Here is a 25,642-nt window from a genome sequence, read left to right on the forward strand (position 1 = left end):
TCATCAAGTTCACAGCCAACGCATTTCTCAAAATGGTTCAGATCAAGGCAGCTGCCCTGGCTATGCTTTTCGCTGGCCAAGTGCTTTCGAGTCCCGTCGAGCCCCGACAAGCATCTGTGAGCGTTGATGCCAAATTCAAAGCCCATGGAAAGAAATACTTTGGAAATATTGGTGATCAGTACACCTTGACCAAGAACTCCAAGACTTCGGCAATCATTAAAGCCGACTTCGGTGCCCTGACACCGGAGAACAGCATGAAGTGGGATGCTACCGAGCGTGAGTACCAATTTCTACAGGGTCTTATGGTATCAAAGGCTTAATTGCAAAATAGCAAACCGAGGGCAGTTCTCCTTCTCCGGGTCGGACTATTTGGTATGTACCAGCTGGTGTTTATCAAGGCAACCACGTCTTTGCCTAATCCTTACACACTCTAGGTCAATTTTGCTCAGTCAAATGGGAAGATGATCCGTGGCCACACGCTTGGTAAGTGGATTCTGGTCCAAGGATGCAAACAAAGCGCAATAACAAAGACTAAACCCGTCAAAGTATGGCACTCACAGCTTCCATCCTGGGTCTCTTCCATCTCGGACAAGAACACCCTGACAAGTGTCCTGAAGAACCACATTACTACAGTCATGGGCCGTTATAAAGGCAAAATTTACGCCTGGGTAAATTGGGCTTCTTTCTGCTATTCAGCCACATTGCTGATCAATCCCAGGATGTCGTGAACGAGATCTTCAACGAGGACGGTTCCCTACGCAACAGTGTCTTCTACAATGTCCTCGGCGAGGACTTTGTGCGGATCGCTTTCGAAACCGCTCGTGCTGCAGACCCAAATGCAAAGCTCTACATCAATGACTACAAGTGAGTTACTGCCCACTCTCATTTTCGTCTTTTCTCTTTTGATTCTGACCTCAATAAGCCTGGACTCCGCCTCATATCCTAAATTGGCCGGCATGGTCAGCCACGTCAAGAAGTGGATTGCCGAAGGTATCCCGATTGACGGAATCGGTAAGATACCTACCATACCTACCATAGTGATTCATTGTACATGATGTCTTACTCGTTACAGGCTCTCAATCCCACTTAGGTGCCGGTGCTGGCGCTGCAGTTTCTGGATAAGTACCCCCTTGCTTCTTTGTGCTCGAGCACTAGCTTACAGCCTCTCACAGCTCTTAATGCTCTAGCCGGCGCAGGAACGAAGGAGCTTGCCATCACCGAGCTTGATATTGCTGGCGCCAATCCCACCGACTATGTCAATGTGAGATTCCCGTCCTCTGCCAGTCTCTATCTGGTGTGATGACTCTTTGCTAATCGCCTATCATCCAGGTTGTCAATGCTTGTCTGAACCAGCCGAAGTGCATCGGCATTACAGTTTGGGGAATTTCTGACGCGGTAAACACCTGTCAACCTTCTTTTCCATATATTGATCTGCATGCTAATACCAGCTTTGTAGGATTCGTGGCGCTCCAGCTCTACCCCTGTGCTTTTCGACAGCAACTACAACCCCAAGCCTGCATACACGGCTATCGTAAATGACCTCTAGTGGGCGTACTTCCAATGCCCATCGTAAGGGCCAAGCTAGCTACCGGGCTGGTTACAGCTTAGACTGTCAACGGTCGTTGAGCCTGATTTCTTCGAGATCATGCCGTCCTTGATACTGAATCTTCGGTCAAGGCCCTTTGCTCGTTGTTTCAAAACCTCGCCTATGTTCCATTCACTCCTACGTCTAGTGTGCATAGGGAAGTTTCTCCTCTCTTCCTCTCATTCTCATCTTGTCTTCTTTTTGTCTTCTTTTTGTCTTCTTTTTGTCTTCTTGTCTTCTTGTCTTCTTCTTCTCCTAGCTGTAGTGTTCCAAATCCTGTTGCTTCTACTTCTTTCCCCAAGTGACCGATCAAACTACGTTCACAGACATTGGTACTTTGTCGTAAGCCTTATCAGGGAGAAGATGAATTTGGGCATGAGTAGAAAAGCAGCTCAATTATCGTCCACTTGATTTGACCTGCTTACTAAGCGATCCGAGGTCCCCCGGGGCCGAGGTCCTTTCTGTCATGACGTAATGATCCCCCCGCTGATCCGGGGTGAATGTATAAAAGCGGCGGAGTCACTAGAACGGAAGGAGCCAAGAAGAACATTCCCCGGTAATGCGAAAAAGTCTCTGACTTTCCAGTTGCTCAGCACCATGATGCTGGGTGCATCAGAGAGCGTGAGAATCGTGGAAGTTGGCCCACGAGATGGCCTCCAGAACATCCGAGAGCATATTCCCACGTCGACAAAACTCGAGTTGATCCAGAGGCTGGAGGATGCAGGACTGACTGCTATCGAGCTGACATCACTGGTGTCTTCGAAAGCGATCCCCCAGCTTGCGGATGCACAGGATGTCCTCGGAAGTCCTCAAATTCAAAGAGCTTTACAGAATCCTTTGCTCCGCCTTCCGGTACTCGTGCCCAACGTGCGAGGGCTGCAGACCGCCATCAGAAACAATGTAAAAGAGGTTGCGGTTTTTGTTAGTGCGACAGAGGGATTCAGCAAAGCCAATATTAATTGCTCTGTGGAGACTGGGCTTTCACGAGCGAGAGAGGTCATTTCTCTGGCTTGCAGATACAACATCGCCGTTCGAGGGTGAGTTTTCCCAGCCCAACACACGTATTATTAGTGGCTCATATGCTTACCAACCCCCAGCTATGTATCGTGCATATTCGAAGACCCATATGAAGGTCCTACAGACTCGGCAGCCGTCCTTCGATGTATCAAGTCACTTCTCGATGCAGGCTGCTACGAAGTGAGCCTCGGTGACACCACCGGCATAGGGCGCCCGACTGACGTTCAACGCCTTCTTGACTATCTCGTTGGGAATGGCGTGCCGCTCAAAAAGCTCGCGGGTCATTTTCACGACACCCGTGGGCAAGCAGCCGCCAACGCATGGGAAGCATACCGTCGAGGTATACGGGTGTTCGACAGTAGCGTTGGTGGACTGGGAGGGTGCCCTTTCGCGCCGGGTGCAAAGGGCAATGTGGCTACAGAAGACTTGGTCCACATGTTTCACAGCGCAGGTATCGAGACGGGCGTTGATCTACCGAGGCTGATCGAAACTGCGCAATGGATTTCGCACAAGCTGGGCAAGTCCTACTCCGGTCGTGTTGACACCGCACTTGCTATCAAGAAAGCAAAGGCATCCTGTGACCAAAGGAAGACACCGCGCATTTCCGATTACGGAACGGAGGGCCGTTGGCTTTACCATGCAAACCTGAGTTTCAAGATGTCTCCATTCCGGTGGAGCTTACAGTACCAAGGAGGTGTAGGCTTGGAGGAAAGTCGCTCAGGGTGTTTGGATATACGACGGAAAAGTCGAAACTTCTAGGGGGGCGAAATAACTGAAGGTCGTGGGCTATTTCCGATTTCAATCTTTGTGTATAAAACAGCGATACGTCATGTTTCTAGATCAACTGTTTACCCTTTACCACTAATTAGACCTTGATATTATAACTTATCTAAACCCTTGAATATGCGCGATATCACATACTACAATAAACGACATCGATGCCTACGGCAATTGTAAAACAGAGCTTTCTTCTCCGGATCCAGGACGGCCGAAGACTACCTCCGCAGTTGGATTCCCAGCCTCTAGATGCATCACGATGTTGAACAGCGAACTACTTCGCGTTGAGATATGACGAGACTCATCGGGCTGGCAGCTGATCGCCTGCGGAGCGTTATATGAGTCGGAAAATATCTTCTCCCTCAATAACACCGGGGTAATGGCGTCACCTTGCACGCCGTCCGCGATCAGTCCGCGGGCTAATTCTCCAAGGCGCTTCAGACGAATTGGAGATCCGGAAAGCCACGGCGGCTCCTCCACGTATCGATTCTGGATAAAATGGTTGGTATGCGGGATCAGGCCTAGGTCGTCCTCGGGAATGTACTTGTTGCCCACAGGGGACAGTTCAAGCCCCAGCGCCTTGGTACTATCCGCGACCAGAATATGCTGAGCTGAAGCAACGCCACCCAAAGCCTCGAGAGTGCGAACCGCGTCGTCAACCGTTTTGCTTTCGAGGCATAAACGCAGAGCAATATGAATCGGAAGTTTGCTGCTCATCATCGGCTTTGCTCGAATCGCATTCAGGCAGGTGCCAACACCAGCAGAGTTGAAGCCAATTTTTCCAATTATGCCAGCCTGTATCCGGCGTTAAGATGTGTTGGGAAGCTGGGAAGTTGAAGTCCCCGGGGCCCCTTACCTCAGTCACCATGTGTATCGTAGGCCTGTCGGGCTGCTCAATTGACACTAGTGCCAGATTCTTCGATACAGTCTTCGTCCAATCCCAGTTTTGCGAGAGAACCCGTGTGTTGTCACCTTTCTTCCAACAAAGAGTCGAGCATCCATCCGAGAACTTTCCGAGAGCAATCTCACTGCGACAATTCAGGGCCACGATATCAAGGATGTCCAGGCCTGCTCCCTCTGCGATGCCTTCCAGTTCCCCGTAGAGACGAGGCACCAGCCTTTGCAGAGAAGGTTGGAATTCCTTCGCTATCTCTCGGACGTCCGGCCATGCTAACTTGGATGTGTATTGGAACATAGAGTCGTAGATTTCAATTTGACTGCGAATCTCTGCTTGTAATGCCCGGCCATGCTCAAGCCCGATCTGTCCACACAGACCGATGTTAGCTATCCAGTGGCTTTCCCGAATATCGTGGTCTAAGGGTGGAGCTAACCTCTCGAGGGCTGCCCCTCAAATTCAGTCTAATAGGATCTTCCGCCACCATCGTCGCGAGTATAGCACCGGTCGGCGGTTGCTAGGGAAGTACACTCACCTCTACTTGCAAATGCGAATGTTTCCAAGGGGGAAGAAAAAGGGCTCGGAGAGAAGAGATTCCCCTCAGTTGGAGTCGAGCGGGGGTTGGCGATAAGACCCCAACTCGCGGCGAGCCGAGCTGACGGTTGGATCCGAATTGAAAGACGAGAGGTCCATGTTGAGTTCTCACTGTGTCAACCTTATCCAAGTCAAGATGCGGATTTTATTCGCTAGGACTCAGAGGGTGATCTCTGACCGCGCACACTCAGGTCTTCCCAACGCGTGCGTGGAAATTGTAGTCGGTCGCAACATGCGAGTACATCTCCTCCAAGCGAGCAAGTGATTGCTTTAACAGATCGAAGGCCCTTCCAAACCACCAGACTCGAATGCAACGTCGGACAATAGCCGCCTTGTCTGGGCCTATTCCAGCCTGATATGTGCGCGCTGCATGTACCCGTGAATAGAGAAGATTTTGGCGTAGACTTTTCGCTCATGTTTGTCATCTCCTTCTCAACGATCGTCCCATTCAATGGGTTTTCCTTCAGTAACAAACAAGATGATATTTTTCCTGTTCTACTGGACCTCGGAGGAAGTGAAGTCCATGCGAATTGGATGAAACAACATCGGGTCCGATGCTGCTGTGTCTACCCGGCGGCGAGATGCTTGTTTTGTTGCACACCATCTCCGGCTTGTTACTAATTTCGTAGCCCAAGAATAGGATTTGCTTCCATGATGCTGGTGCTCAGTATTAGCGATAATTTGCCTTCCAGCTGTTGTCGCTCATAGGGGGTAGGCGCTGGGGTGTAATCCCGCATCAGATGATAATTCCAGCCCTACCCCCCCTGAGTGGCCCGGTATGTCACGCATGAACGTGATGAAGTTTGCCCTTGCACTGCCACTCCACCACTTCAGGTCCAGTCATCTCCATGGGCACCTCTGGAGTCTGATTCGGAGTTGGCAGTGTAACACAAAAAGCATAGGTACCGCGCTACTTCCAAAGCTCGAGCCTTTTCTTCTCTTCACCCGTTTTTTCAGTGCCACGGGGTACGAGTAATAGGTTTCCTTTCACAATTGCGTTTCCCGTAGCTAGGAGCCTGATCCATCATGGCCGTTAGAGAGTGAAAGAGCTACCAGAACAGACTATATCGGAGTGGAGAGGGGATAAAATATTCGGGTTCGAGATGTAACGCAACAGTGATTCAAGTTACCAGCTATCAGCACTCTCAGGCTTGTTTAGACACGAATTAGTGCTACCAGCAAATATTGTTTCTGTAAGTGCCTTTGAATTGAAGAAAGACGGGGAATCAAATCATCATAGAATATTCTCGTACTCGGTTCTCGATTGGTTTGTACCTGTATCCAGTCCGGGTCGCCCTTCGTCCATGAATCGGCATCCACGAAGATGCCCGCAGCGCCTATTCTACAATCGGTACCGAGGTAGTACCGGTTGGCTATGAAGCAGCACTCATCTCCTGCTAGACTCTAGATTTGGACCGACCAGCGTCATCGTAGAACAGGAAATCATCTGTATACGCCCCGCCAAAGAAAAAGCCGACTGGATGAGATCACGGATCTTCCAATACTTGTCCGGGGCTTCTGTGGGACCTAGGTGTACTAATTCCGTTCTTTGTAGCGATAGAGTACTCTTTCATGCAACAAGTCCTCGGCTATATACATGCATTTTACTGCTAATCAAGCATAGAGAAGGACGACAGTGAAACGCAAAGAAGGTGGAATAACTGGTAGAGTACATTAACTCTATTCTAGTGTAATTTCACCATTTGGCCTATCACCGCCATGACCGCCTATACTGCCTTTTTTCGGGCGTGTGTCATATCTCATCTTCGCGTGGCCTATCACCGGGGCCTAGAAAGAGTTTCTGTCTCTTTTGTCCCTCGGGTTCCGGGGGTGAGTCGGTCACAAAAAATATCATCTGCGAAGGCAAAGTTCGCACCAAAGCACATGGACTTGATTCACGTTGGCAAGATAGCAGAGGCAGCCCAATCCCTTGACGATAACGCACAGACAAATCTCCACAAGTCCATCCGGGGCGAGACGGGAAAGTTGCATCCCCCAGCCATGTCCCTGCTCCCAGCAGATTTCTCCTATCCATGCATGTCTGGTTGCGCGGACGGTAGAGAGAGAACGGTGTTACCATACCCCTACCAATGAGCAACCTGGTCAACCTGACGGTCAGCCCCCTGATTGGCCCGGTGGCTGCCATCATGAGACAGCTATCAAAATTTTTGGGGGGGGCCCTCCCCTTTGCTCATCCAAAGCGATCGGGACATGGCTTCATGAGAATGTGCACAGCCTGTTCGCCCTGGGTCCTACCGGGGCTACTACGAGGGAATCAAGCAAATGCTGGTCCGTGGACCAGCCCTGATAAAAGGATTGTCGTTCGATGCTGTTTCTCTTTTTGACGTGGCTTAGTCCTGCCCATCAACCCATTCGAAAAATGTTTCGTCATTCCCCCTTTTGCCCACTTTAGTATCACCCTAGGGGGAATTTTCGGGTACTGGAGGGTCGGGCTATCTTTAGAGGGGGCCGATCCCGTGAACGTGAAGCCTGTTGGATTATAATTAGGAATTTGGTGGCCATCTTGAAGCCTTCCGAGTCGCAACCCACCAAACCCGGTCTTTCTCAGCGTCGAAGCAAGCGGGTGTTTTCATTTCCTTTCTTTCTTTGAAATTTGGTCTCTCCCGTGTTGGAGCGGAAGACAAGCGACGTCTCTCGATCGTTTCTTCCCTCATCGTCCCACATGATCCTCCAGACGGACCGGCCCTTGGCAATCTACAAGCATTCAAGAATTCTTATTTACCGGCGAACTTTTTTCGCTAACCGCAGGCCTTCTGGGGCATTCTTTGGCTCCATCGCATCGACATCCCTTCTTAGCACACGGAGAGAGCCCAGATCTACTTCACAATGCCGCCCAAGGGAGCACAAGAGAGCGTTTCAATGCCCGAAGCAGAAGGGCTCACTTATGACCAATCGGAAATGGACTACTTTCACGCAAAGTTAAAATACCATGCCACCGTCGACGAGCGCATGGCGTCCAAAGACAACAATCTGATTTCCGTTTCCGAGACCCAAGCCAAGGTCCTCAAGCGCTGGGAGATGTTGAGACATACGGAAAAAGAGCTAGCTGAGAAGGGCGAAACCATGTCCCCGATTGACAAGCGTCAATTAGCGCAGTGTGCTTGGCGATTCAATCAGCTGGAGGCATGTGCTACGAAGACCACTGGATAACGGCTCGGCAAAAAGGTGGCGTTTTGTGGATATTGTGTCATTTTGCCTTTGTCGAGTCTATTTTGTTTGCTTCAAGATCAATCTTCAAGCTCTGTGCTCGCACTCCATGTTTTGCTTCTCTCGCCCCTCCCCTCGGGCTTTTTTTTCCCCTTCAGAAATACCCCCGAGGCCTTTCGCGATTGTCAGCCGAGTCCAATGATCAGAGGCCAAAATTATGTCCCGGAGAACTACCCAATCTCCCTACCCAACTTCCATTTCTAGCTCGTAGTGATGTGTATGAATCATGGTTCTGGTTTTAATCGACTCCCAATCCAAAGGCTAACTTTTCCTGGTAGCTGTCATCTCGCGCGGCTCAGCGTGACAGTCATCGCTCATATGGGTCCCATATGGGGTAGGGCTGCAATATACCGTGATTCCCTTATTTTCCAAGGTTTCCATACCTGTTTCAAATCACGGTTCCCAGCATCCTTCTATAACCAAATTCCAGTTACTCGGCAACTTTAATACTAGGCCACCGAATAACTAATTATATGGCTGATTAATCAAGTCCTGAGTAGTATATTTCAACACCGATCTGTCCCAAAGTTGGAATCAGCAATTCACAGAAAGGGAAAGAACAGGGGAAATCTTGTCGGAATCAGAATAGAACATGATATTCCGCGCGCTGTCATGCTTGGAGTGTTACCTAGAAACGTAGAACAGCCTGAAATTGAACTGCGGAAGAATTGGACGCCGTCACATGGAACTGAAGTCGAATGATTTATAATCGGCTCGAAGTTGTAACAGTAGCAATCCCATCCATCCCCTGTGCCGATCAAGCAGTAGCATTATAGTTCCAGCATTGAAGTTGAGGCGTGGTAGTAGTCCACAGCCGCAACTGACTGTTACTTCTGGATACCCTTTCGCCTGATGAACGGAGTTCCATGCCCCGAAGTTAGCTTTAATCTCCAATTTTTTATTCCTTCATCGGATATCACAGCCAGTCTGGAGGATGAGCAGACAAGCCAGACCCCGGAAATAATCCGGCCTGGTGCAGGCCACCTATGCTTTGGATATCTCTAGCACTGGGAACGAGAACTGCAACCTAGGAATCTGAGCCTTGATTGGTATAGAATGTTCCATAACACCCTGTCTTGGCTGCACAATTTCTAGCAGTCCGCGACTCCGATAAAGCCTCAAGGGGAATATCTGGCTATATAAGTATAGTTGCAGACTCCGCGAACATCATAGATAAGGGCGCTGGATTTTATTGGCGAGTACTAGTAATCGACCCATTCCTTCCAATGGAAGCTATTGCCCGAATTAACTTAGTACTCAGTACCACATGACGACATACCATGTGGCCGTAAACTGGATTTTGTTTCTCTCTACTGGCCTAATCGGGTGCATTTTGTCAACGGCTTCTGAAGATGTAAAATTCCAATCGCTCTACACCAATTTGACACTCGCGCTACCACAAAGAGGAAGCAATCGTGGAGAAGCGTGCAGTGAATCCAGTTCGTCTGCCAAAATCTCCTTTTATTGCCTGGTTTAGGTGATTTTCGAGTTCGGGGTTGATCAATTGATTTGAAGCCATCATGGCCTTCAATCGGCCTCCACACAATATCGGTCACTTAAGCTGGAGACGCGGCAGCCCCGGGGATCGACTAGATGGACATAAAGCCTGGCTCAACTTGCGCCTTCGTTTATTTTGTGAACAATTTTAGGGAATTTAGTGCTGGTGCAATGCTACCAGGACAATCCGCGCGGGAGGACCAATGGGTAGCGGCAGAGGATATCGCAGCGGACAGGCTCATCTCCGAGTTTGAAGCCGCCTACCAACCCGGCCCTTCTAACACCTCCCACCAACCCGGTCCAGCCAGGACCTAACCAGCTTAACATCCTTTCCTATCACCTATCCTTTCTAAACATCCCACACCACTACCGACACCACAGATCGTATAGTGATAGTATATACATCTTATTTCTTAGCCACTTACCTAGCCTTATCTCATCTTCAACCTTACCTTTAACCTTATCTTCAATCTTACCTTCAACTTATTTCCTAACCACCTACCTACCTTACCTTACCTCACCACTAACTTACTATACTCTCACTCTACTTCGCCAACTCTTACTCTATTCTATTATATACTATACAGAGATAACAACAAACTAAGCCTAGCAAGAAACTTTTAGATAACAAATACAGAATCTCTTACAGAATAAGAGACAGAGATAACATGAAATAAGCCAGTAAGGAAATAACGAGATAGATAAACCGAATAACGAGGCACAAGACTCGACAGTACAAAACAACGGGACAAATCCCAACAGCGAAAGGAGCAACAGGACACAGGAGAGAATCCAAAGGCAACGCTACAAAAAGAAGGCTGTGGCGTATAACCGCCGACTTATAGATACATTCTATACACAAGCCGATCAACCGTCGGTCGAAAAATTCATCGCCAAGGAGATCGCTAGATGGCATAACGAACCCAACCGCGGTAATCCGGATAATACCCTCCCAAGATACACAGAAATAGTTTTTGTTGAGGGAAAATACCAGCTGCCTCCAGCCGGGCATAAGCTCTCAGATGAACATGTATACATGGTAACAAAAACCCTTTCTGCTAAGGCGCGCTGCGCACGGCGCTGGACAGAAGATTTCAATGCAACCGGCGACATCAGGGCTGAGCGTATCCCGCTCGACCCGAGCCCCCTGTTTTACGTTTTCGGGGTCCCTTGCATAGCGCTCTATCGCGGCTATTATATCCTGGCCGGCTCCCGAGGTCCTGAACTCTATGGCGTACTAGCGAACGTGAAAAATAACGCAACAATCAAAACTGCGGAGCGAGACTGGCTGTTGGGACCGATTATTGCTCAACCGTTAGCCAACCGCTGCCTGAACGCTTGCTATGAATGCCTTGCTATATGCTTCCCTCTCTGCCGTCGCCTATCACCACACTTCCACCTGAAGTCAACCACTCCCCTTTCCCCCAAAGTCAGAATCATAAATCTCTACAGGTTCTTAGAGGTTCTTGCAGTAGTTTACGACGTATGTAAGCCTGGTATCGACGACGATAAAAAGAATCCATTGCATCAAGACAAGACTCGAAAAAAGTAATATGCCAGCTGGCCATTGGTATGCTATTATACACGCAGTAAAATGATCAAAGGCAGATAGAGAGTACAAGATCATGGATGCATTGCATTCCAAAGCTTGAGGGGGCAAAAAGACATGATACAGAGCGCCAGCCAAGCAGAGTGCTCACCAGAATACAATCGTAAACACCACCCTACAATAAGCTTGGGTGATGTGATACTCCTTCCAATACGGATCTAGCATGGCGAAGAAATAGGATTGGACGTGATACGAAGGAAGGAATGAGAAATATGCCGATGGAAGACAAGAGACAATGGTCGGGGGAAAGAGAGAGAGGTCAATCAAGTGGGTGTCGTAGTTGTTCCATTAATTTAAGCCGTAGTACCATTAGTCAAGGGCAGAGCATTGTCGGGCTGAGAAACATTTGGATCGTCTGTGCCATCCGGTAGACTGGCACCATCTCCAGATGGGACTTCTCCTGAAGCAAGTTCTTTAAGGCCATCAACAGAAGATACTTGGTCGTTGTCACCGTCGGGGTTGAAATTGGGTATTTCCAACGCAACACCGCTGTTCTTCTTTGCTTTCTTTTTGCTCGGTTCAGTGGTTCCAGATTTGATAGACACGTTTGCAGGGGCAGCCCGTTTCTGGGGGCTTGTATGGGGTGCTGACACGCCTGGAAGAGGGGGGATCTTGCCAGATGCTGGAAGACGAGACTTGCTGGCCATCGGTCTTTGCTTCGGTGGTAACTCGAGATCTTCTGTAAGGGGCTCGTCGCTGTTGGCATCAAGCTTGCCCTTGAAGAAGTTCTGGACGAGACCGATCTGGTTTGGCAGGTTCTCCACTGTGATGCGCGGATACGGAGGAGGCGTCGGGAAGATAGTCACGGCTTGGATTGTACTGCAATGACACGTTAGCAAAAATGTCAATTGAGGGTGTAAGCCTTGAACGTACTTGGTGCTTTGTGACTGAGCCGCATTATACATGCGATTCTGGAGGAGATGTAGGGGCACACTAAGGGTGGCAAGGCCAAATTCACGATCCAAACCAAGTTCCTTAAACCCGAAGAAATCCTCGTCGATATCCTCTGCGAAGTCTCCTCCAACGAATTGTTCACTTCCATCAGCAAATGCACGAGATCCATCTTCTCCGCCATCGGCGAGGGCTGGACGAAGAAGCTCCGTGAGGAGCATCTTAAGACGATCGTGAGCGTTCGTGAGCTTAGCCCCAAGCCGCTCAACATCATCTTTGATGTAAGATTCTAGTTCGTCAATATTGATGCCAACGGCAGAAAGAGTATGCAGGACTATTTCAGGCTGCGTATAGGCTGGCTTCCATTCTGAGGCAGCCGTGGGATCCTCTTGGGATTCAGTGACGGGGACCTTCGGCGTCTCCATGTACGATTTGACGGTTTCGCCAATTTTGTGGAAAAAGTCGGATGCAATATCGGTGACTGCATCCAGAGCACTTGGCTGGTATTCTTCGAAGCCAGTGTGGTAGAAGATCTTAGCAACAGATCGCTGCAGCGCGGCTCGGCAGGTTCCTGGGGCGATGACAGGGCCGTTGTCATTCATCACATGAGGAGGCACATCCTGCTCAGCAAACGGCTCAGGGTTGTACTTTTGGAATTGGTTTTGATACATCTAGGTGCTGTTAGCGTCTGGAAAAGGCCAACAAAAGAACAAAGAAAAACAAAAAGAAATGGAGAGAACAAACCTGGGATTGGAGCTGCATTTGCTTGACAATACCAATCTTAGAACAGATTTTCCGAGTCTCCTGCATCTGACGCATGTTCGCTTCCAATCTGTTAGATAGCTTGCTATCGGGCTGCAAGAAAGAGCCTTTAGGAAGAACTCTAAGATACTCCTCCGAGGAATCAACCACATTTCCCTGTGAATCCTCCTTCCAAAGAAGTCGCTCCGGGAGATCGGGAACACCGGACATGAGATCGTAGTAATATGGAATCATCCGTTCTTCTTCGCCCTCGATGCCCTCTGCAAGAGATTCACCGGCAGCTTGCAGCTCCATTGCCTCAGAACCATCATGGATTTTATCACCTTCTATCGCGGCTTGTTTCTCATGACGAAGCCATCGGCGCATGCCCGCTTTTGTACGTATTAAAGCGGGTTCGTCTGCATTGAGCTTATCTCCTTTCAGGAGCCGATGTCGTTCTGCAGCAATAAGAGCGCGATCCTTCTTAGTCACTTGCTTCCAAACTTTGTATTCCGGATCATCCAGTTCCAGTCCAGGGACATTGAGAGCGCTAGGCGCGGTCGCTGAGCTAGAGATTATTGGACCGTCAATGTCCATGCTATCATCTTGTTGACTGGCTATACCAGCACCAGAACCCAAAGGATCAGAGGGGGTATTAGACCCAGGGGGTGGTGTTGAAAATCCATTCTGAACTCCTTCCATTGCTGTATCCGAATCGGCGCGTACCGGAGCAGGGGGCTGCGATGAGGGCCCGCCAGAAGGCCCTTCAGAGCCACTGGGAGTTTTACGAGAGGGAGCGGTGCCTTTCTTTGCAGACTTTCCAGGCGCCTTCCTTCCACGAGATGACATGATTGGCTCGTCATCACTTTCTTCGGCACCATCACCGTCGAGTTCGGCAAGCTGAAGGCGACGCTCTTCAGCCTCGACTTCGGCCCTGTCCCTGATGACTATGTCGGGGATGAGTGGAACAAGCTTCTCGGTCTCCTTACGCATGTAGAGAGCATGTTTCCTCAGAAAGTGCTCAGGATTCGTGTTGTACTTCAAGCAGTTGGACCAGATAAGGTTCAGATCATCCACGAAATCTTGCTTCGACCGATACTGCAAGCCCTTGAGTTTTTTCGTCATAGTACCCAGATCCATTGGATGTTTGATGACTATCGCGCCGGTTATTAAGGGACGGCCATGGAGGTATTGGGGGGAGAAGAGTCTTACTTGTGTAATAGTCAGGAGCATCGCGCTTATTAACACGAGTTAAAAATGCAGTTGAGTGTTCAGTCATGGCCTTCAATTCGCTCAACACCTTCTCGGCGGCCTCGTAGAGCTCCTCTTGGCCAATCTTGTCTTCACTGGCCCATTTGCTTCGGTTTTTGCGCACTTCACTGAGCAGGCTCCGAAGTTCGGCATCGGAAGCTTGCACCATATCGCGCTTTTTATCAATTCTCGCGATCAGATTTTTGAGTGTTAAGCTAGAAGCTCCGAGGTTTGTGTTACTTCAGAGAACTATATCCGGTCGAGCCCCCAGCTGCATTGTTACCACCTGAGGTTGATTGGCCGGAAATCTCTGCTTCGACCTGTCTTTCGGATTCCTCCAGCCTTTGCTGGTCCAACATCGCATCCCGATCGTTTTCGAGAGTGTAGAAGAGGGTGTGGAAACTTCTCTTAGCAGCCTCCTCGGTGGCTTTTTTATCTTCCTCCAGCTGTTTGCGAATATCCTCAAGCGACTCCTTTTTTGGTTCTTTCGTCGCTTCTGAGTTTGTGGGCGCGGTACCAGAGCGCTGGGTTGATTGTGCAGCGGAGGCGTGATCTTGCGACGGCAGGGCTACCTTGGATTTAAGAGGCGATTCGGTTGAGTCCGCAGTGTCTGCATCGTCGTCTTCATCGTAGTCATCGTAGTCGTCATCGAGTTTGCGAGCTGGTTTGGAAGGTGGGGATGGGACCGGTGCCGGCGCATCGACGCATTCGTTTTGAGCCGCAGAAGGATCAGGTTCGGTGAGCGCGGCGGCGGCCAAGTCATCGGCACTAAAACGTCCGGAGAATAGCGCATTAATTTTCGCCTCGCTTTTGCGATACATCTCGCGGAATTGAGCAATGCGCGGGTCCTCGTCGACGGTAATATCGGGCTCCGAGCTCATGCTACCAGGGTTCGGGCCTTCAGCGCTAACCGAGCCGCGTATCTGGGGAGTTTTGGAGCCCGACAGGGTCTTTACCAAGCCATTGGCAGGGCGCGGAGACTCCTGCAGGTCATCCGGGGGGCGGATGTTGCCTGGTGGCCAGGCGTTGTGACCGAGCGACATGGTCGCTTCAAGACCCCGGTTCTGGGGGCGGGAGAGATTCGATTCTCCACGGTTGAGACCACGAGCCGGAAGGTCACTTTGAGGGAGTTATCCGAGGAGAAAAATATATAGGCATGTACTACTCCGCTGGCAAAGTTGGCAGGTGATATCAAAATCACCAATAACGATGGCAGGGGGGCAGCGTTTGATGAAGAAGACGCGAACTTCTGTAAGGAAGATTGTTAGGACGGGGATGAAGTACGGCAGGCGCGAAGGCGGCGAGACGTGGCAGATGGGGCTAAGAGGTTAATGTTTTAGGAAGCTGACCTTCTTCGCTCACCACCTCTTGGAAGCCCTCTTCGTGCTATTTTCATGCCATTTCCGAAGAATTGAGTTGGCTTCTTAATATCAGCTAGCTTTTTTGCCCACTCTCTCACCCTTCCGTCACATTGTTCCCAACCAATCTTCAAAATCTCTCTCCCCCGCATATGACGCACCAGGCAACCGCTGGGACCTTCTGATCCACATCCGGGGACTAACATCCACCGACCTTCCGAAAACCCACTGCACCTTCGTTACACATTCGCATAGACTGGACCATTCCTGGGGCAGATGAAAGAAGAGTTCTGAGCTTGTATTCCGGCTTGACCTCTCAATCATGGTTCGCATCCGGTATCCATTCGCAGGTAAGCTCTTAGATTTAGGCCCATAGCATTCCATCCCACACCTCTCGATCCCAAAGCTAATCATACGCCCGTTCACCCAGGCGCATTCATATTCCTCCTCATCCTCGCCGGGTACATTGGACTTCTTCCACATAGCACTTCTCCCACCATTCCAGCCGAGCTACAACCCAATGATAAGGTTCTCCACCTACTCACATTCTTCCTCCTATCGATAGCCTTCTACTGGATCCTTGATACCTCGCGCCGACGTACTTTGCATTTGACTCTCCTTGTCTGTACACTTGGGCTAGGCGTTGGATCGGAAATAGTTCAAGGATTCCTGCCTAATGGGCGGGATTTCGACCCATTCGATGTTCTTGCCAATATAGTCGGAAGTCTCGGAGCCATTGGGCTAAGCGGCTGGTACCACCGCCGGATGCTGGAGCGCCGTCGGAAGACTCGTTATAGCATGATGGATGGTGGAAATGAAGATGTCGAGCTTGGTGGAGTCGGTCCCTCGCACAGCGAAGATGGTTTGGGTCCTCAAGAAACTGGCGTTTTGAACCTCGAGCAGGAGGTGGACAACTGGGACGAGAATGCGATTGATAGTTGGGATACCGAAGACGGCCCCGACCCAGCCGAGTCAAATGCACCTCCTGGTTATCATGAGAACGGCCCGGGCCCAGCTATTGATGCTACTGGAAAGCGCAGTGACTAGAGGACCCTTGATTTGTGCTCCCTCATGGTCGAAAATCTCACAAGCCAAAACTTTGTACTGATCGCAGTACCTCATTGTCGATTTGGCACATTGACGGACTCCATTTTCTTATGATACTAGTCATTCAGTTGTGGATGATTGAGCAGCAATTGCGTTTACGTTCTCCTGTTCTAATGGCGTTGACGATTCTCCTTTTCCTCGTTCATTTTCACTGGAAATGCAGGCATGCGAAGATCCGCGGGCCAATCTAGTCCCTGGATCGTGTTTGGAATGAATCTCGGCCATGAGTTTCTCCTCCCGAATGAATGTACAGCTATGCTTTATAATGCAAACTTGACCCTACTCACACGACTACGTGTCAGTCGCCTATGGCATTTGAAACCATTAGACCTTAAATGAGACCTTCTAACTCCTACAGAAACATACGGCGGATCAGATGTATCAAGACCTTTTTGGGACCTGAGAATCGAGCTAATATACAGCACTTTCTAGGACAGGACCAGATATCTCACTACCGTGAGTCAATGTAGAATTACACAAGTCGCAAAGGGCATCATCAGTGGGTAACTTGGGGTATTTCAAAGGAAGCCGGCGATGGTGTGGGAGACCGATATGAAGTGGACAGCGAGCTAATCAAAGAGAAAATGTAGGGTGGAAAACAAAAACAAGCCTAACACCGGTTGCCATGGTATGATGCAGAAGGGAAGAACATATGTCATCATCGGGAATTGGAAGAGTCATGATCACATCCGGAATGGAACAAGAGGAATAATAATATCACAACAAGAAAAGGAGGGAAGAAAAACAGCTACTGATCATGACCAGGGGCTTCATGGTCCGTAGCTTCTTCACCAGATGCGGCATGATCAGATTCACCGCACCCGGTGGCATCATCGCCAGAAGCAGAAGGATCAGGAGCATCTTCATCGGGGGGCCTCCTCCGTTCCAGATGAGCTTCGAGTTGGAATAGCGATATGATCCGGCATGGGTTCCAGCTCGGGCTTTGCAGTCGGCTCATAGCCCTCAAAGCTGAGCTTGGCCACTTTCGCAGATCGGGGCTCCGCCTGGCTTCCTGGAGAATTGATTTGAGACGGATCCGTCTTGCCAAGCTTGATGTCAGTCTGCTCACGGAGGACCTCGTAGATGAACTGCATCTGAAGCTCATTGTATACCATCATCATCCGCTGTTTGCGCATCTCGTCGACGCAATCAAAGACAGGGTCGGCCTCGGAGTCGGTTATCTGCAGGAGCTGGCCCGATTCAAGCTCACGGAGAAGATGGTCCAGAGCGATGAATGTACCTGTTCGACCGACGCCCGCGCTGCAATGAACCACGCGCGGGTTATCTAAATCGCATTTCGAGGAAGAAAGTGCGATCAATTCCAATAACGCCTGACGGTCACTTCCTTCGGGCTTAGAGTGATCAGCCCAGCCGGCGAAGAGAAAGTGCCACACAATCTTTGATTCCGATCCGATGGTGAGCTCGAGCTGGCGGACCTGAGAGCGCGATTTGGGATCGAACGAGCAATCCAAAAGCTTTACTGTTCCAAGCACCTCTGAATTCTCCTGGTCGTCAGTATCATTGTTCACGAAGGGATCCGCCTCCTCTGCCACCAGCTCCATGGAATCGCCATTCGCCAGTGGGAAATACTGAGCACATTTCTCCCGTCCCGCTTCGAAGGTCTGCGTGAGCATTATGATAACTGCCACATCCTTACTTTCGTGGAAAACCATCTGCCAGAAGTCCAGCAGGTTTCCCTGCTTGGGGCCCTGTACAATAATTTAGCATCAGACATGTCTCACGGCCGGATCAGCCACAATGCGAGGAACCGCTTACCTGGGTCGCAATGTACTTCTGTTCCTCCTGGGTGAGAGAGTCTCTCAAGGTAATCGGAGAAGCATTTATGAAGTCGCACTCCCCCTCGGGCACCTGCAGATGGATTCGAGAATTCGCATACGCCTGTACATTGATGTAGCGATTTCTCTCCCGAACGGCAGGATCATTTTCGATCGCGTATGGGTGAGAAGGGTCGTTTGACAGCATCGCATCGTTCATTCGCGTCCGCTGGATCCACTCCAGTTCTTCAAATTTCTCGTGTATTTCTACAACACCCCCAGTAGTTAGTAAATTTTTGTTGCTGTTTTGTTTTTGTTTTTGTTTTTGTTTTTTTTTTTTTTTGGTCTTGGGGACTTTTTATTGGGAGTTCCAATATGCACGTGCACAAGGAATGAATTTCCCTATCGATAACGTGCAGCCCCTCACTCACCCATGACAGATTGGCATAAGAACGGTGGGACGTCCTCTGTGTTTCCGGTCTCCAACCGGGGGTTACCCTGCTCTCCCAGCCCGTCGGAGCCTGCATCGTCCGGCGGCAGGCCGCGCTTGGCACCCGGAACGTTGGTATCGATCTTGATGGAGGGATGGGCCATTTTGGCAGCCGCGATGCGCTGGAATGCGCGGACCTTGCCGATCACGTTGCGCGCCTTTCGTGAGACGACGTGGCGGTTGGAATATTTCTTGGCTCCGCGCGGGGCCAACGAGTCTGGCGATGGCGAACGAGATGGCTCGGTGTTGACGTCTTGATCGGATCCGTCTGAGAGAGAGGGCTGTGAGATCTGTAGCGAAGACAGATCGGGACAGCTCTGAAAGCTGCCCCCGAGGTTTGTGTCCAGGGCCAGATTTTTGGCGATCGCGGTTGGGCGAACGAGTAAGTAAGCTGGAGATGATGCCAAACCCGTGTGACCTATCAGGCCAAAATGCTCCCACCAGAGGAAGCCGGAGGACTCGAATGTAACCGGAGAAAAAGTAAGAGGACCAGAAGAAAACGGGTTGATGATAGTGGGAGGGGCGATGGAGGGGCGCAGGAAGCAAATCAAGCCAGGCAGGACCAACTCCCGAGGCTCCGCAGTTCAAGCCCAACGGTATATTCGATGTCCCTGTCCACTGGCAGGTGGGAACCGCAGGAGGACCAGAGGATCTCAGGAAAAGCGTGTATAGTCTAGACAGCTGCAAGAAAGGCCTACAAAGACATGAGGACAAGGGAGAAAAAGGACCATAAAAATAGAATTATATGAAAGCGCCGGAATAGTTCGAGGACTAAGGGAAATAGTACATAAGATGCTCTCGGGGCATCATTGGCCCACAGGGCTTTGCCACTTTGCGATTCCAGCTGCTTGCGGTACGGGGGTCGTTTCTTCAGGTACTCAGGGGCGTGTTGAACTTCTAGAATCCCCCCCCCCCAGGATCCTCAGGGTTTCCCCCATCTCGCTCAGGTTTTTGATCGGAAACCTCCCGCTGGCCCGCAATCTACTCAAGACTTGGTGGTGATCGCGGGGCGTCTTTTCGCGACTACTTCCCGCTCCCTCTACCGTCAACAACCCACGACTCTTTTAAATGAGCCGAATAGTCGGTGCTACGAAGGTGTTGATCACCGGCGCACACCTTCTGCTCTGATATTTCTCATTTGCCTTCTATTCTCTGTCTCTGAGCCTTGCTCTTCCCCGCGGTTCTACGTTCTTGACTCTCAAAATGGTGTCTTCCGCTCGGATCGCGGATCGCACTGCGAGCCAGAGCGTCACCTCCGTGGCGTCGCGTCCTTCCCACTCCGGTACACGACATAGATCAGGGCATAGACCAGGACGGTCGCATCATGGCGGCTCCATACCTACCTCGTCGAATGATTTCCCCATCTTCACATACACCGGGGACACCGAAATCGCAATCCGTGCCGGTTCGCAGGAGAAGCGATTCCTGCTGCACCGACTGATTCTGACCCAGTGCTCTGGATTCTTCGAGGCAAGTACAAGTGAAGGCTGGTCGCGTAATCAAACAACAGGGCTTTCTAAGCCCGACGGAACGATTTCGCGGATTAGCGAAGACGACGACTCGTCCACTGGATCAACATTGGTCCAATCGGATCATGGAGGAAGTCGCTCGAACGAGAAGCGGCGATGGAGATTTGAACTTGACTGGGCGAATCGAGGAGAGGAGGAGGAGCCCATCCTTGTGCAAACGGTAGGTTTAGAACCTGAGTCGGAATCGTAGACTTTTACGCGCGCAAGACGGCTAACTTGAAGCTTTTGGAACAGCAACCGACCTACGCACCGATGTTCAACGACCAGCCCACACATACCCCGACCATGGCTAAGCCATCTAATGCACAAGCAGGATTCTTTCGTTCCATGGCGAACCTAGCCGGAATGCAGTCCGTTGCCCACCTGCCACAAAGCGAGGGCGGAAAGAACACCGATGTTGATCCGTTGATTCGCGACTATGACAACCTCTTCCGCATATTCTACAACTTTCCCCCCGAACTCAACAGCGTCAATATTGCCACTGCGTACACGGAATGCAAGTCTCTCCTGGGTCTGGCCGACATGTATGATGCGCTGCCGGTAACAGGTCCCCGGATAGACCACCATCTTTTGGGTTTCGGCTCAAGGCTTTTCAAACAAATCTCAAAGTACCCACCCAGTTATTTGAAGCTAGGATACCTTGCTCGCAGCCGGGTGATATTCACCGAGGCTCTCATCCACGTCGTGGGTCAATGGCCCGCAGCATTACCAAACCTACGCAATGGCTCGTACGCTCCTCTTCCTGATGCCGTTCTCGATCTTATCGAGGATAAATACGAAGATCTGGAGGATCTTAAAGCCCGGGTGGAATCCAAGTTGTTCCGCCTTAGCCTGACTACTTCGCGTGGAGAGCGCGTAGGGCCCCACAATGCATATTTGGACTGGCTCGCCGTGTCTCTGTTTCGCCAGTGGCTGATAGAGAATATGACCCCTCCGCCGGCTCCAATCCTCAAGAACACACCGAACGCCCAGAGTACCGTGCAGGCGAATGGGGTTGCCTCCCAATCCGGCTCGTCACGGCCCACGCCTACGCCCGATCCAGCGGCTCGTGTGTATCGGTTGATTGGTTCGAGCTCCTCACAGGCATACCTCACCCATGAGGAGCTGAAACGGTTCCTCAAGATCCACCCGATCCAGTCCGCGGACTCTCTGTATACCCGAGAGACTATGAAACGATTCGAGCGAAAAATGGACGAAATCAAACGGCTGGCCCGAGAAATTGTCAAGCCGCTCATGCGGAACTTCCTCGAGTTGGAGGTGAAAGCGAGCCCCGGGCAGGCTGGTCCTGCTACCGTTGGTTCTCGTGAGAATACCACCACTACTGGTCTACCTTATTTGACGTGCACAAGAGTTGAAGAGGCTGATCTACCCTGGAACTGAGCGAGACTACGTCTTCATACATGATTTCGATATTTTTTTTGGCTCGATTTTGTTGCGGCCCCTTCCCCAACAACACCCGGCCCTCCATATACGACAGACGGTCTCCTTTCCCCAGAACTAACTTTTATGATCTCATCTTGTTTTTGCTGTTTCGAGGAATCGCACCCTGCTATTTTCCCTGTTTCGATTCTGTTTTATCTATGCGGCTGCTCCGGACTCATGATCGGCTATACCCCTGTTTACGTGATTGAATGATTTGATGCTCCCTGCGAATTATGCCATTTCTGCGTCTAGTTAATGAGTGACGACGTTATGAATGTTCACGCAAGTCGTTGTCTCCTCCTACCTGTCCTACGGACCCTGTTCTGAATTACCATGTCGGAGGCAAATGTCTTGCAAGATTTCAAATTTACACGCAACGTTCCAATATCTCCCTACCAATATTTCCCTACTAGCCAATATAATGATTGTCTCAGCCCCCGGTCCCATACTATACAAAGTCTATAATTACATGGTCGACAAGGCAAATTAATATACACGAGACCTGTGAAACGAAGGCCCTCTACACCTCACCGCCCAATAATCTCCATCCCGTCCATCCAAGGCCTCAGCACCTCGGGGATAACCACGACGCCCCGCTCAGGATCCCATCCGTTTTCCAGAATCGCCGCTAAAACACGCGGCACCGCCATCGCGGTCCCGTTCACCGTATGAGGGAATCTCGAGTCCTTGACTGCCCCACCCCGAACTCGAGTTGCCAGCCGTCGACTCTGGTAATCCGTGCAAATCGAGGCAGAGGTGACCTCCCCCCACGCGGACTCAACGTGCTGCGCAGCAGGGTCGATTGAACTGGCTCCTGGGTTCTGGGGCCGGAACCGCGACGGGAAGAGCGCCTCGATATCCCGCTTGCGCGTGGCACTGGCACCCAGATCCGTACTTGGCATTTCCAGCACGCGGCACGGCAGGTGCAGGGCACTCAGGATCTCGATTTGAATGTCGAGGAGCTCGGCGAAGAGGGCGTCGGAGGTCGGGTTCTTTGCGTGGGCGGGACTCGAGGGGTCCAGGTTATCGGCCCAGCCGAATAGTTCGACCTTTGTGAACTCGTGGACGCGGTACAATCCCTTTGTATCGACGCCTCTGGAACCGGCTTCGGCGCGGTAGCAGCGGCTTGCGCCAACGAGCTTGAGCGGGAGGGATGTGGCGTCGATGTCGCGGCCAGCATACATGGCGGCAAGAGGGATCTCGGCTGTACCTGTCAGAGAGCGGGGGGGCCTTGATGTCTTGGTCGCGGTCGCTTTGCTCGATGGACCAGATTTGCTTCTCGTTGTTCTGGTCGCGAGGTTGGAAGCCACATGCTTCGGCGATGTAGGAGTAGACGATCGATGGGGGCGCGACAAACTTCCAGCCCCGGCGACGCGCGACGCTGAGGGCATATTGCACGAGTGCTTGTTCTAGCATCGCGCCTTCATTGATCAAGTAGTACCAGCCCCAGCCGGTTGTAGTTGCGGAGCTGGTGAAGTCGATCAGGCCCAGCGCTGTACCAATTGTAACGTGAGATCGAGCTTGGAGCTCCTTCGGCGACTGGTGCGTCCATTCTGGAGGGGCTTGCGGATCGAAGTTGAGGTAGTGGACGAGGCGGGGGTCGTCGCCGATAGGTGTTTCGGGGAGGAGAGGTTCGGGAGGGATAAGGCCAAACGGTGGATTTCTTCGATGCAAGCAGAATGACGCTCGATCATAGCATGAGATTCATCCTTGAGGCGCTGCGCTTCGGCTTTGAGATCTGCAAGCTCTTGAACTGTTTCGTTGCTCCCGGGATCTTGTCGTGTCGCAACGGACAGCTTTCCGATTGCCTTTTCCAACTGCTTTAGACGGGACGGGGAAGTTTTCAGGTCATAGTCAAGCCTTCTGGCCTCTTCCGACAGACTCAGTATCGTTGAAGGGTATTCAGCGTGTCCTGCATAGTTGCGTTCCACGCAGTTCTGCGCATAGCGTTGGACATTGGAGCGGATGTGTTTGACGTCCGGGGACGGCTTCGGAGCTGTCGCGGGCTTCAAAGTTTGATGCCTGGATCGAGACGAGGAGAAACTCCGTGTGGACCGGAGGTAATTCAGCCCATAGCGAGGCGACCATCTGCAATTGTGGCAGACGTAGGGAGATGACATCTTTGCGAGGTTGCGGAAGCGAAAATGGAAGGAAACCTCGAGGTGCAAGTGGACCGTTCCGCACATCCACCCAATGATCGACTGTACGTCCCTTGTACTTCAAGTGACAATTCCAGCACGTTGGTACTATAATTCTCTACATTTTTAATCAGTTCAACAATGGGCCTCCCGAACATCCCACGTATCTACGAAATGAGATTGTGGAAAATCCCGAAAATATGAATATTAAATTTGTTACCATGCCCAAAAGGTTTCAGCGCTCTCATCCTAACCTGCGAGGCCGCTCAGGGTAGCAGGTCTTTCCATGAATTTCTCGCCCATCATACCTTGAAACACACTGGCGTTCCACCACTTAGATGACAAGCAGCACTAACGAGGCTTGAAATTACTCATTCAACTCCGAGTAAACTCGGCTGGCTCCATCATAGCCCAAGCTTATGTTTCTTGATCCTGGATCCCACCCCAAGAACGATCGCAAGGACACCAACGACGAATGTCCAGGTCGGGGGATCTAACCATTGCTGCGTCCCTTTGACTGCAGCGGGGATCGCGAACGCGACCAAGCCCAAATATCCAGTCCAACGATGATATTTGTATAGCCTTTTGCCCTTGTCGACGCTGCCGAGGAGAACTTCAGGCAAGAAATACTGAACAACTCCAAAGGAAGCCTGGAGCACGACGAAAATCACAGTGAGGAGGCCGAGGATGCCGTGCGTGGACACAAAATGTGGATGGCTGCCTTTGTTAACTTCAATGACAGTGAAAGCTGCGAGGAATAATAGAACACTGGACAGATTGATCCAATAGTGGACTCGAGTGCCGAGGTGTTTCTGTGTCGGTGTTGCGGTAGGCTGGAGGGCCAGTGCGGCTTGAATCTGGAGGAGGAGCGCTGTGATGGCTAGGATCTATGAGAAGACATTTAATTTATGGATCATTCTTGGACTCGACATGTGTATTGAAGCTTTTTTGGTGTTGCATGCTTTCGTCCGGTGGCATGGAAAACCGGTACGTACAGGGTGGAATGTGAACAACATTATCGGATCAGACAACAAGTTCACCCAGACGAAGATCGCCCACTGCGGGGAGGATCGACATTAGTTCAATTCATCGCGCAGAGCCGGGCCAAACCGGCTGTCAAGACATAGCAGTTCAGGTACTGACGATCCAGATAGCTAGCTGGGCAAGAGTTGCCGTTCCTATGGCCTCGTCAGCATCATGATGTTCAAGTCTTTCTACGGATCTGATACCAGTGATGAGGTTGGGGGCGATGCGCTCCCCGCGCTGTGTGACATCGCCAGGTTGACCAAGTAGAGGCTCGCTTTCCCGAGACACGATGGCTGGATCGGTTTCTGGCACATTTTCTGCCATGATCAGGTCCCAGGCGACGGGTTGGTGATTAAGTGACTGGAGAAGACGGGGATCTAGAGCTTTGTAGGGCAGAGGGGCGACAAGGGCTAATAAAGCACCCATGGATCCCTTCAGAGCTTGTGGCTGTTTGCATATTACTAATGTTGAGCCATCGATCAGCTACATGTGCATGCATCTCGCAAGGGTGCAGAATGAGAAATGTGGGTTCCATGTATGGCTCGAGGCTGGCGTGATCATTGGCTGGAATGGCGTTGTGATGCATTCGTATCACTGGGTGGGGGTCGGATGTACGTAGACTGCGTTTTGCTTATCACCGATGGGCGTCCACGGACAAATCACAACGAGCCATCTACAAACGAGTTGTACGGTCTTTCTCCACATTCCCAGT

The 25,642-nt window shown here is 50.9% G+C and overlaps 10 protein-coding genes across 10 annotated transcripts; 5 read left to right on the top strand and 5 right to left on the bottom strand.

The window, feature by feature from the left end:
• Positions 1-32: 32 nt before the first annotated feature.
• Positions 33-1,546, top strand: N7468_004336 (endo-1,4-beta-xylanase; the record flags this gene model as incomplete). Its single annotated transcript, XM_058473633.1, has 9 exons — positions 33-276; positions 332-372; positions 435-483; positions 547-668; positions 719-864; positions 923-1,011; positions 1,173-1,261; positions 1,330-1,395; positions 1,457-1,546. The coding sequence occupies 9 exons, from the start codon at positions 33-35 to the stop codon at positions 1,544-1,546; spliced, it is 936 nt and encodes a 311-aa protein (XP_058332636.1).
• Positions 1,547-2,182: 636 nt separating this feature from the next.
• Positions 2,183-3,361, top strand: N7468_004337 (hydroxymethylglutaryl-CoA lyase; the record flags this gene model as incomplete). The annotated part of the gene is made up of 2 exons (XM_058473634.1): positions 2,183-2,622; positions 2,683-3,361. 2 exons carry the CDS (start codon positions 2,183-2,185, stop codon positions 3,359-3,361), a joined length of 1,119 nt encoding a protein of 372 aa, XP_058332637.1.
• A 183-nt stretch (positions 3,362-3,544) lies between these two features.
• On the bottom strand, positions 3,545-4,718 carry N7468_004338 (putative acyl-CoA:6-aminopenicillanic-acid-acyltransferase; the record flags this gene model as incomplete). Its single annotated transcript, XM_058473635.1, has 2 exons — positions 3,545-4,174; positions 4,236-4,718. Coding segments are annotated over 2 exons (1,113 nt in total), but the record flags the coding sequence as incomplete, so codon positions are not given.
• A 2,997-nt stretch (positions 4,719-7,715) lies between these two features.
• On the top strand, positions 7,716-8,039 carry N7468_004339 (uncharacterized protein; the record flags this gene model as incomplete). The annotated part of the gene is made up of 1 exon (XM_058473636.1): positions 7,716-8,039. The coding sequence occupies one exon, from the start codon at positions 7,716-7,718 to the stop codon at positions 8,037-8,039; it is 324 nt and encodes a 107-aa protein (XP_058332639.1).
• A 3,456-nt stretch (positions 8,040-11,495) lies between these two features.
• Positions 11,496-15,128, bottom strand: N7468_004340 (SAGA histone acetyltransferase complex subunit SPT7; the record flags this gene model as incomplete). Its single annotated transcript, XM_058473637.1, has 5 exons — positions 11,496-12,021; positions 12,076-12,764; positions 12,838-13,988; positions 14,047-14,307; positions 14,369-15,128. 5 exons carry the CDS (start codon positions 15,126-15,128, stop codon positions 11,496-11,498), a joined length of 3,387 nt encoding a protein of 1,128 aa, XP_058332640.1.
• Positions 15,129-15,765: 637 nt separating this feature from the next.
• N7468_004341 (VanZ family protein) lies at positions 15,766-16,490 on the top strand (the record flags this gene model as incomplete). The annotated part of the gene is made up of 2 exons (XM_058473638.1): positions 15,766-15,793; positions 15,874-16,490. 2 exons carry the CDS (start codon positions 15,766-15,768, stop codon positions 16,488-16,490), a joined length of 645 nt encoding a protein of 214 aa, XP_058332641.1.
• Positions 16,491-17,413: 923 nt separating this feature from the next.
• Positions 17,414-19,546, bottom strand: ptpB (tyrosine protein phosphatase PTP1; the record flags this gene model as incomplete). The annotated part of the gene is made up of 4 exons (XM_058473639.1): positions 17,414-18,259; positions 18,327-18,592; positions 18,757-19,390; positions 19,514-19,546. 4 exons carry the CDS (start codon positions 19,544-19,546, stop codon positions 17,414-17,416), a joined length of 1,779 nt encoding a protein of 592 aa, XP_058332642.1.
• A 472-nt stretch (positions 19,547-20,018) lies between these two features.
• On the top strand, positions 20,019-21,724 carry N7468_004343 (uncharacterized protein; the record flags this gene model as incomplete). Its single annotated transcript, XM_058473640.1, has 2 exons — positions 20,019-20,504; positions 20,579-21,724. 2 exons carry the CDS (start codon positions 20,019-20,021, stop codon positions 21,722-21,724), a joined length of 1,632 nt encoding a protein of 543 aa, XP_058332643.1.
• Positions 21,725-22,293: 569 nt separating this feature from the next.
• On the bottom strand, positions 22,294-23,886 carry N7468_004344 (putative serine--tRNA ligase DIA4; the record flags this gene model as incomplete). Its single annotated transcript, XM_058473641.1, has 3 exons — positions 22,294-22,970; positions 23,020-23,259; positions 23,307-23,886. The coding sequence occupies 3 exons, from the start codon at positions 23,884-23,886 to the stop codon at positions 22,294-22,296; spliced, it is 1,497 nt and encodes a 498-aa protein (XP_058332644.1).
• Positions 23,887-24,308: 422 nt separating this feature from the next.
• On the bottom strand, positions 24,309-25,356 carry N7468_004345 (cytochrome b561 domain-containing protein; the record flags this gene model as incomplete). Its single annotated transcript, XM_058473642.1, has 3 exons — positions 24,309-24,791; positions 24,900-24,962; positions 25,048-25,356. 3 exons carry the CDS (start codon positions 25,354-25,356, stop codon positions 24,309-24,311), a joined length of 855 nt encoding a protein of 284 aa, XP_058332645.1.
• Positions 25,357-25,642: the final 286 nt, after the last annotated feature.

The sequence above is a fragment of the Penicillium chermesinum genome (genome assembly GCF_028974085.1).
Source record: "Penicillium chermesinum strain IBT 19713 chromosome Unknown utg000003l:1.0-5111272.0:1.0-5115320.0, whole genome shotgun sequence".
NCBI classification, from domain to species: domain Eukaryota; kingdom Fungi; phylum Ascomycota; class Eurotiomycetes; order Eurotiales; family Aspergillaceae; genus Penicillium; species Penicillium chermesinum.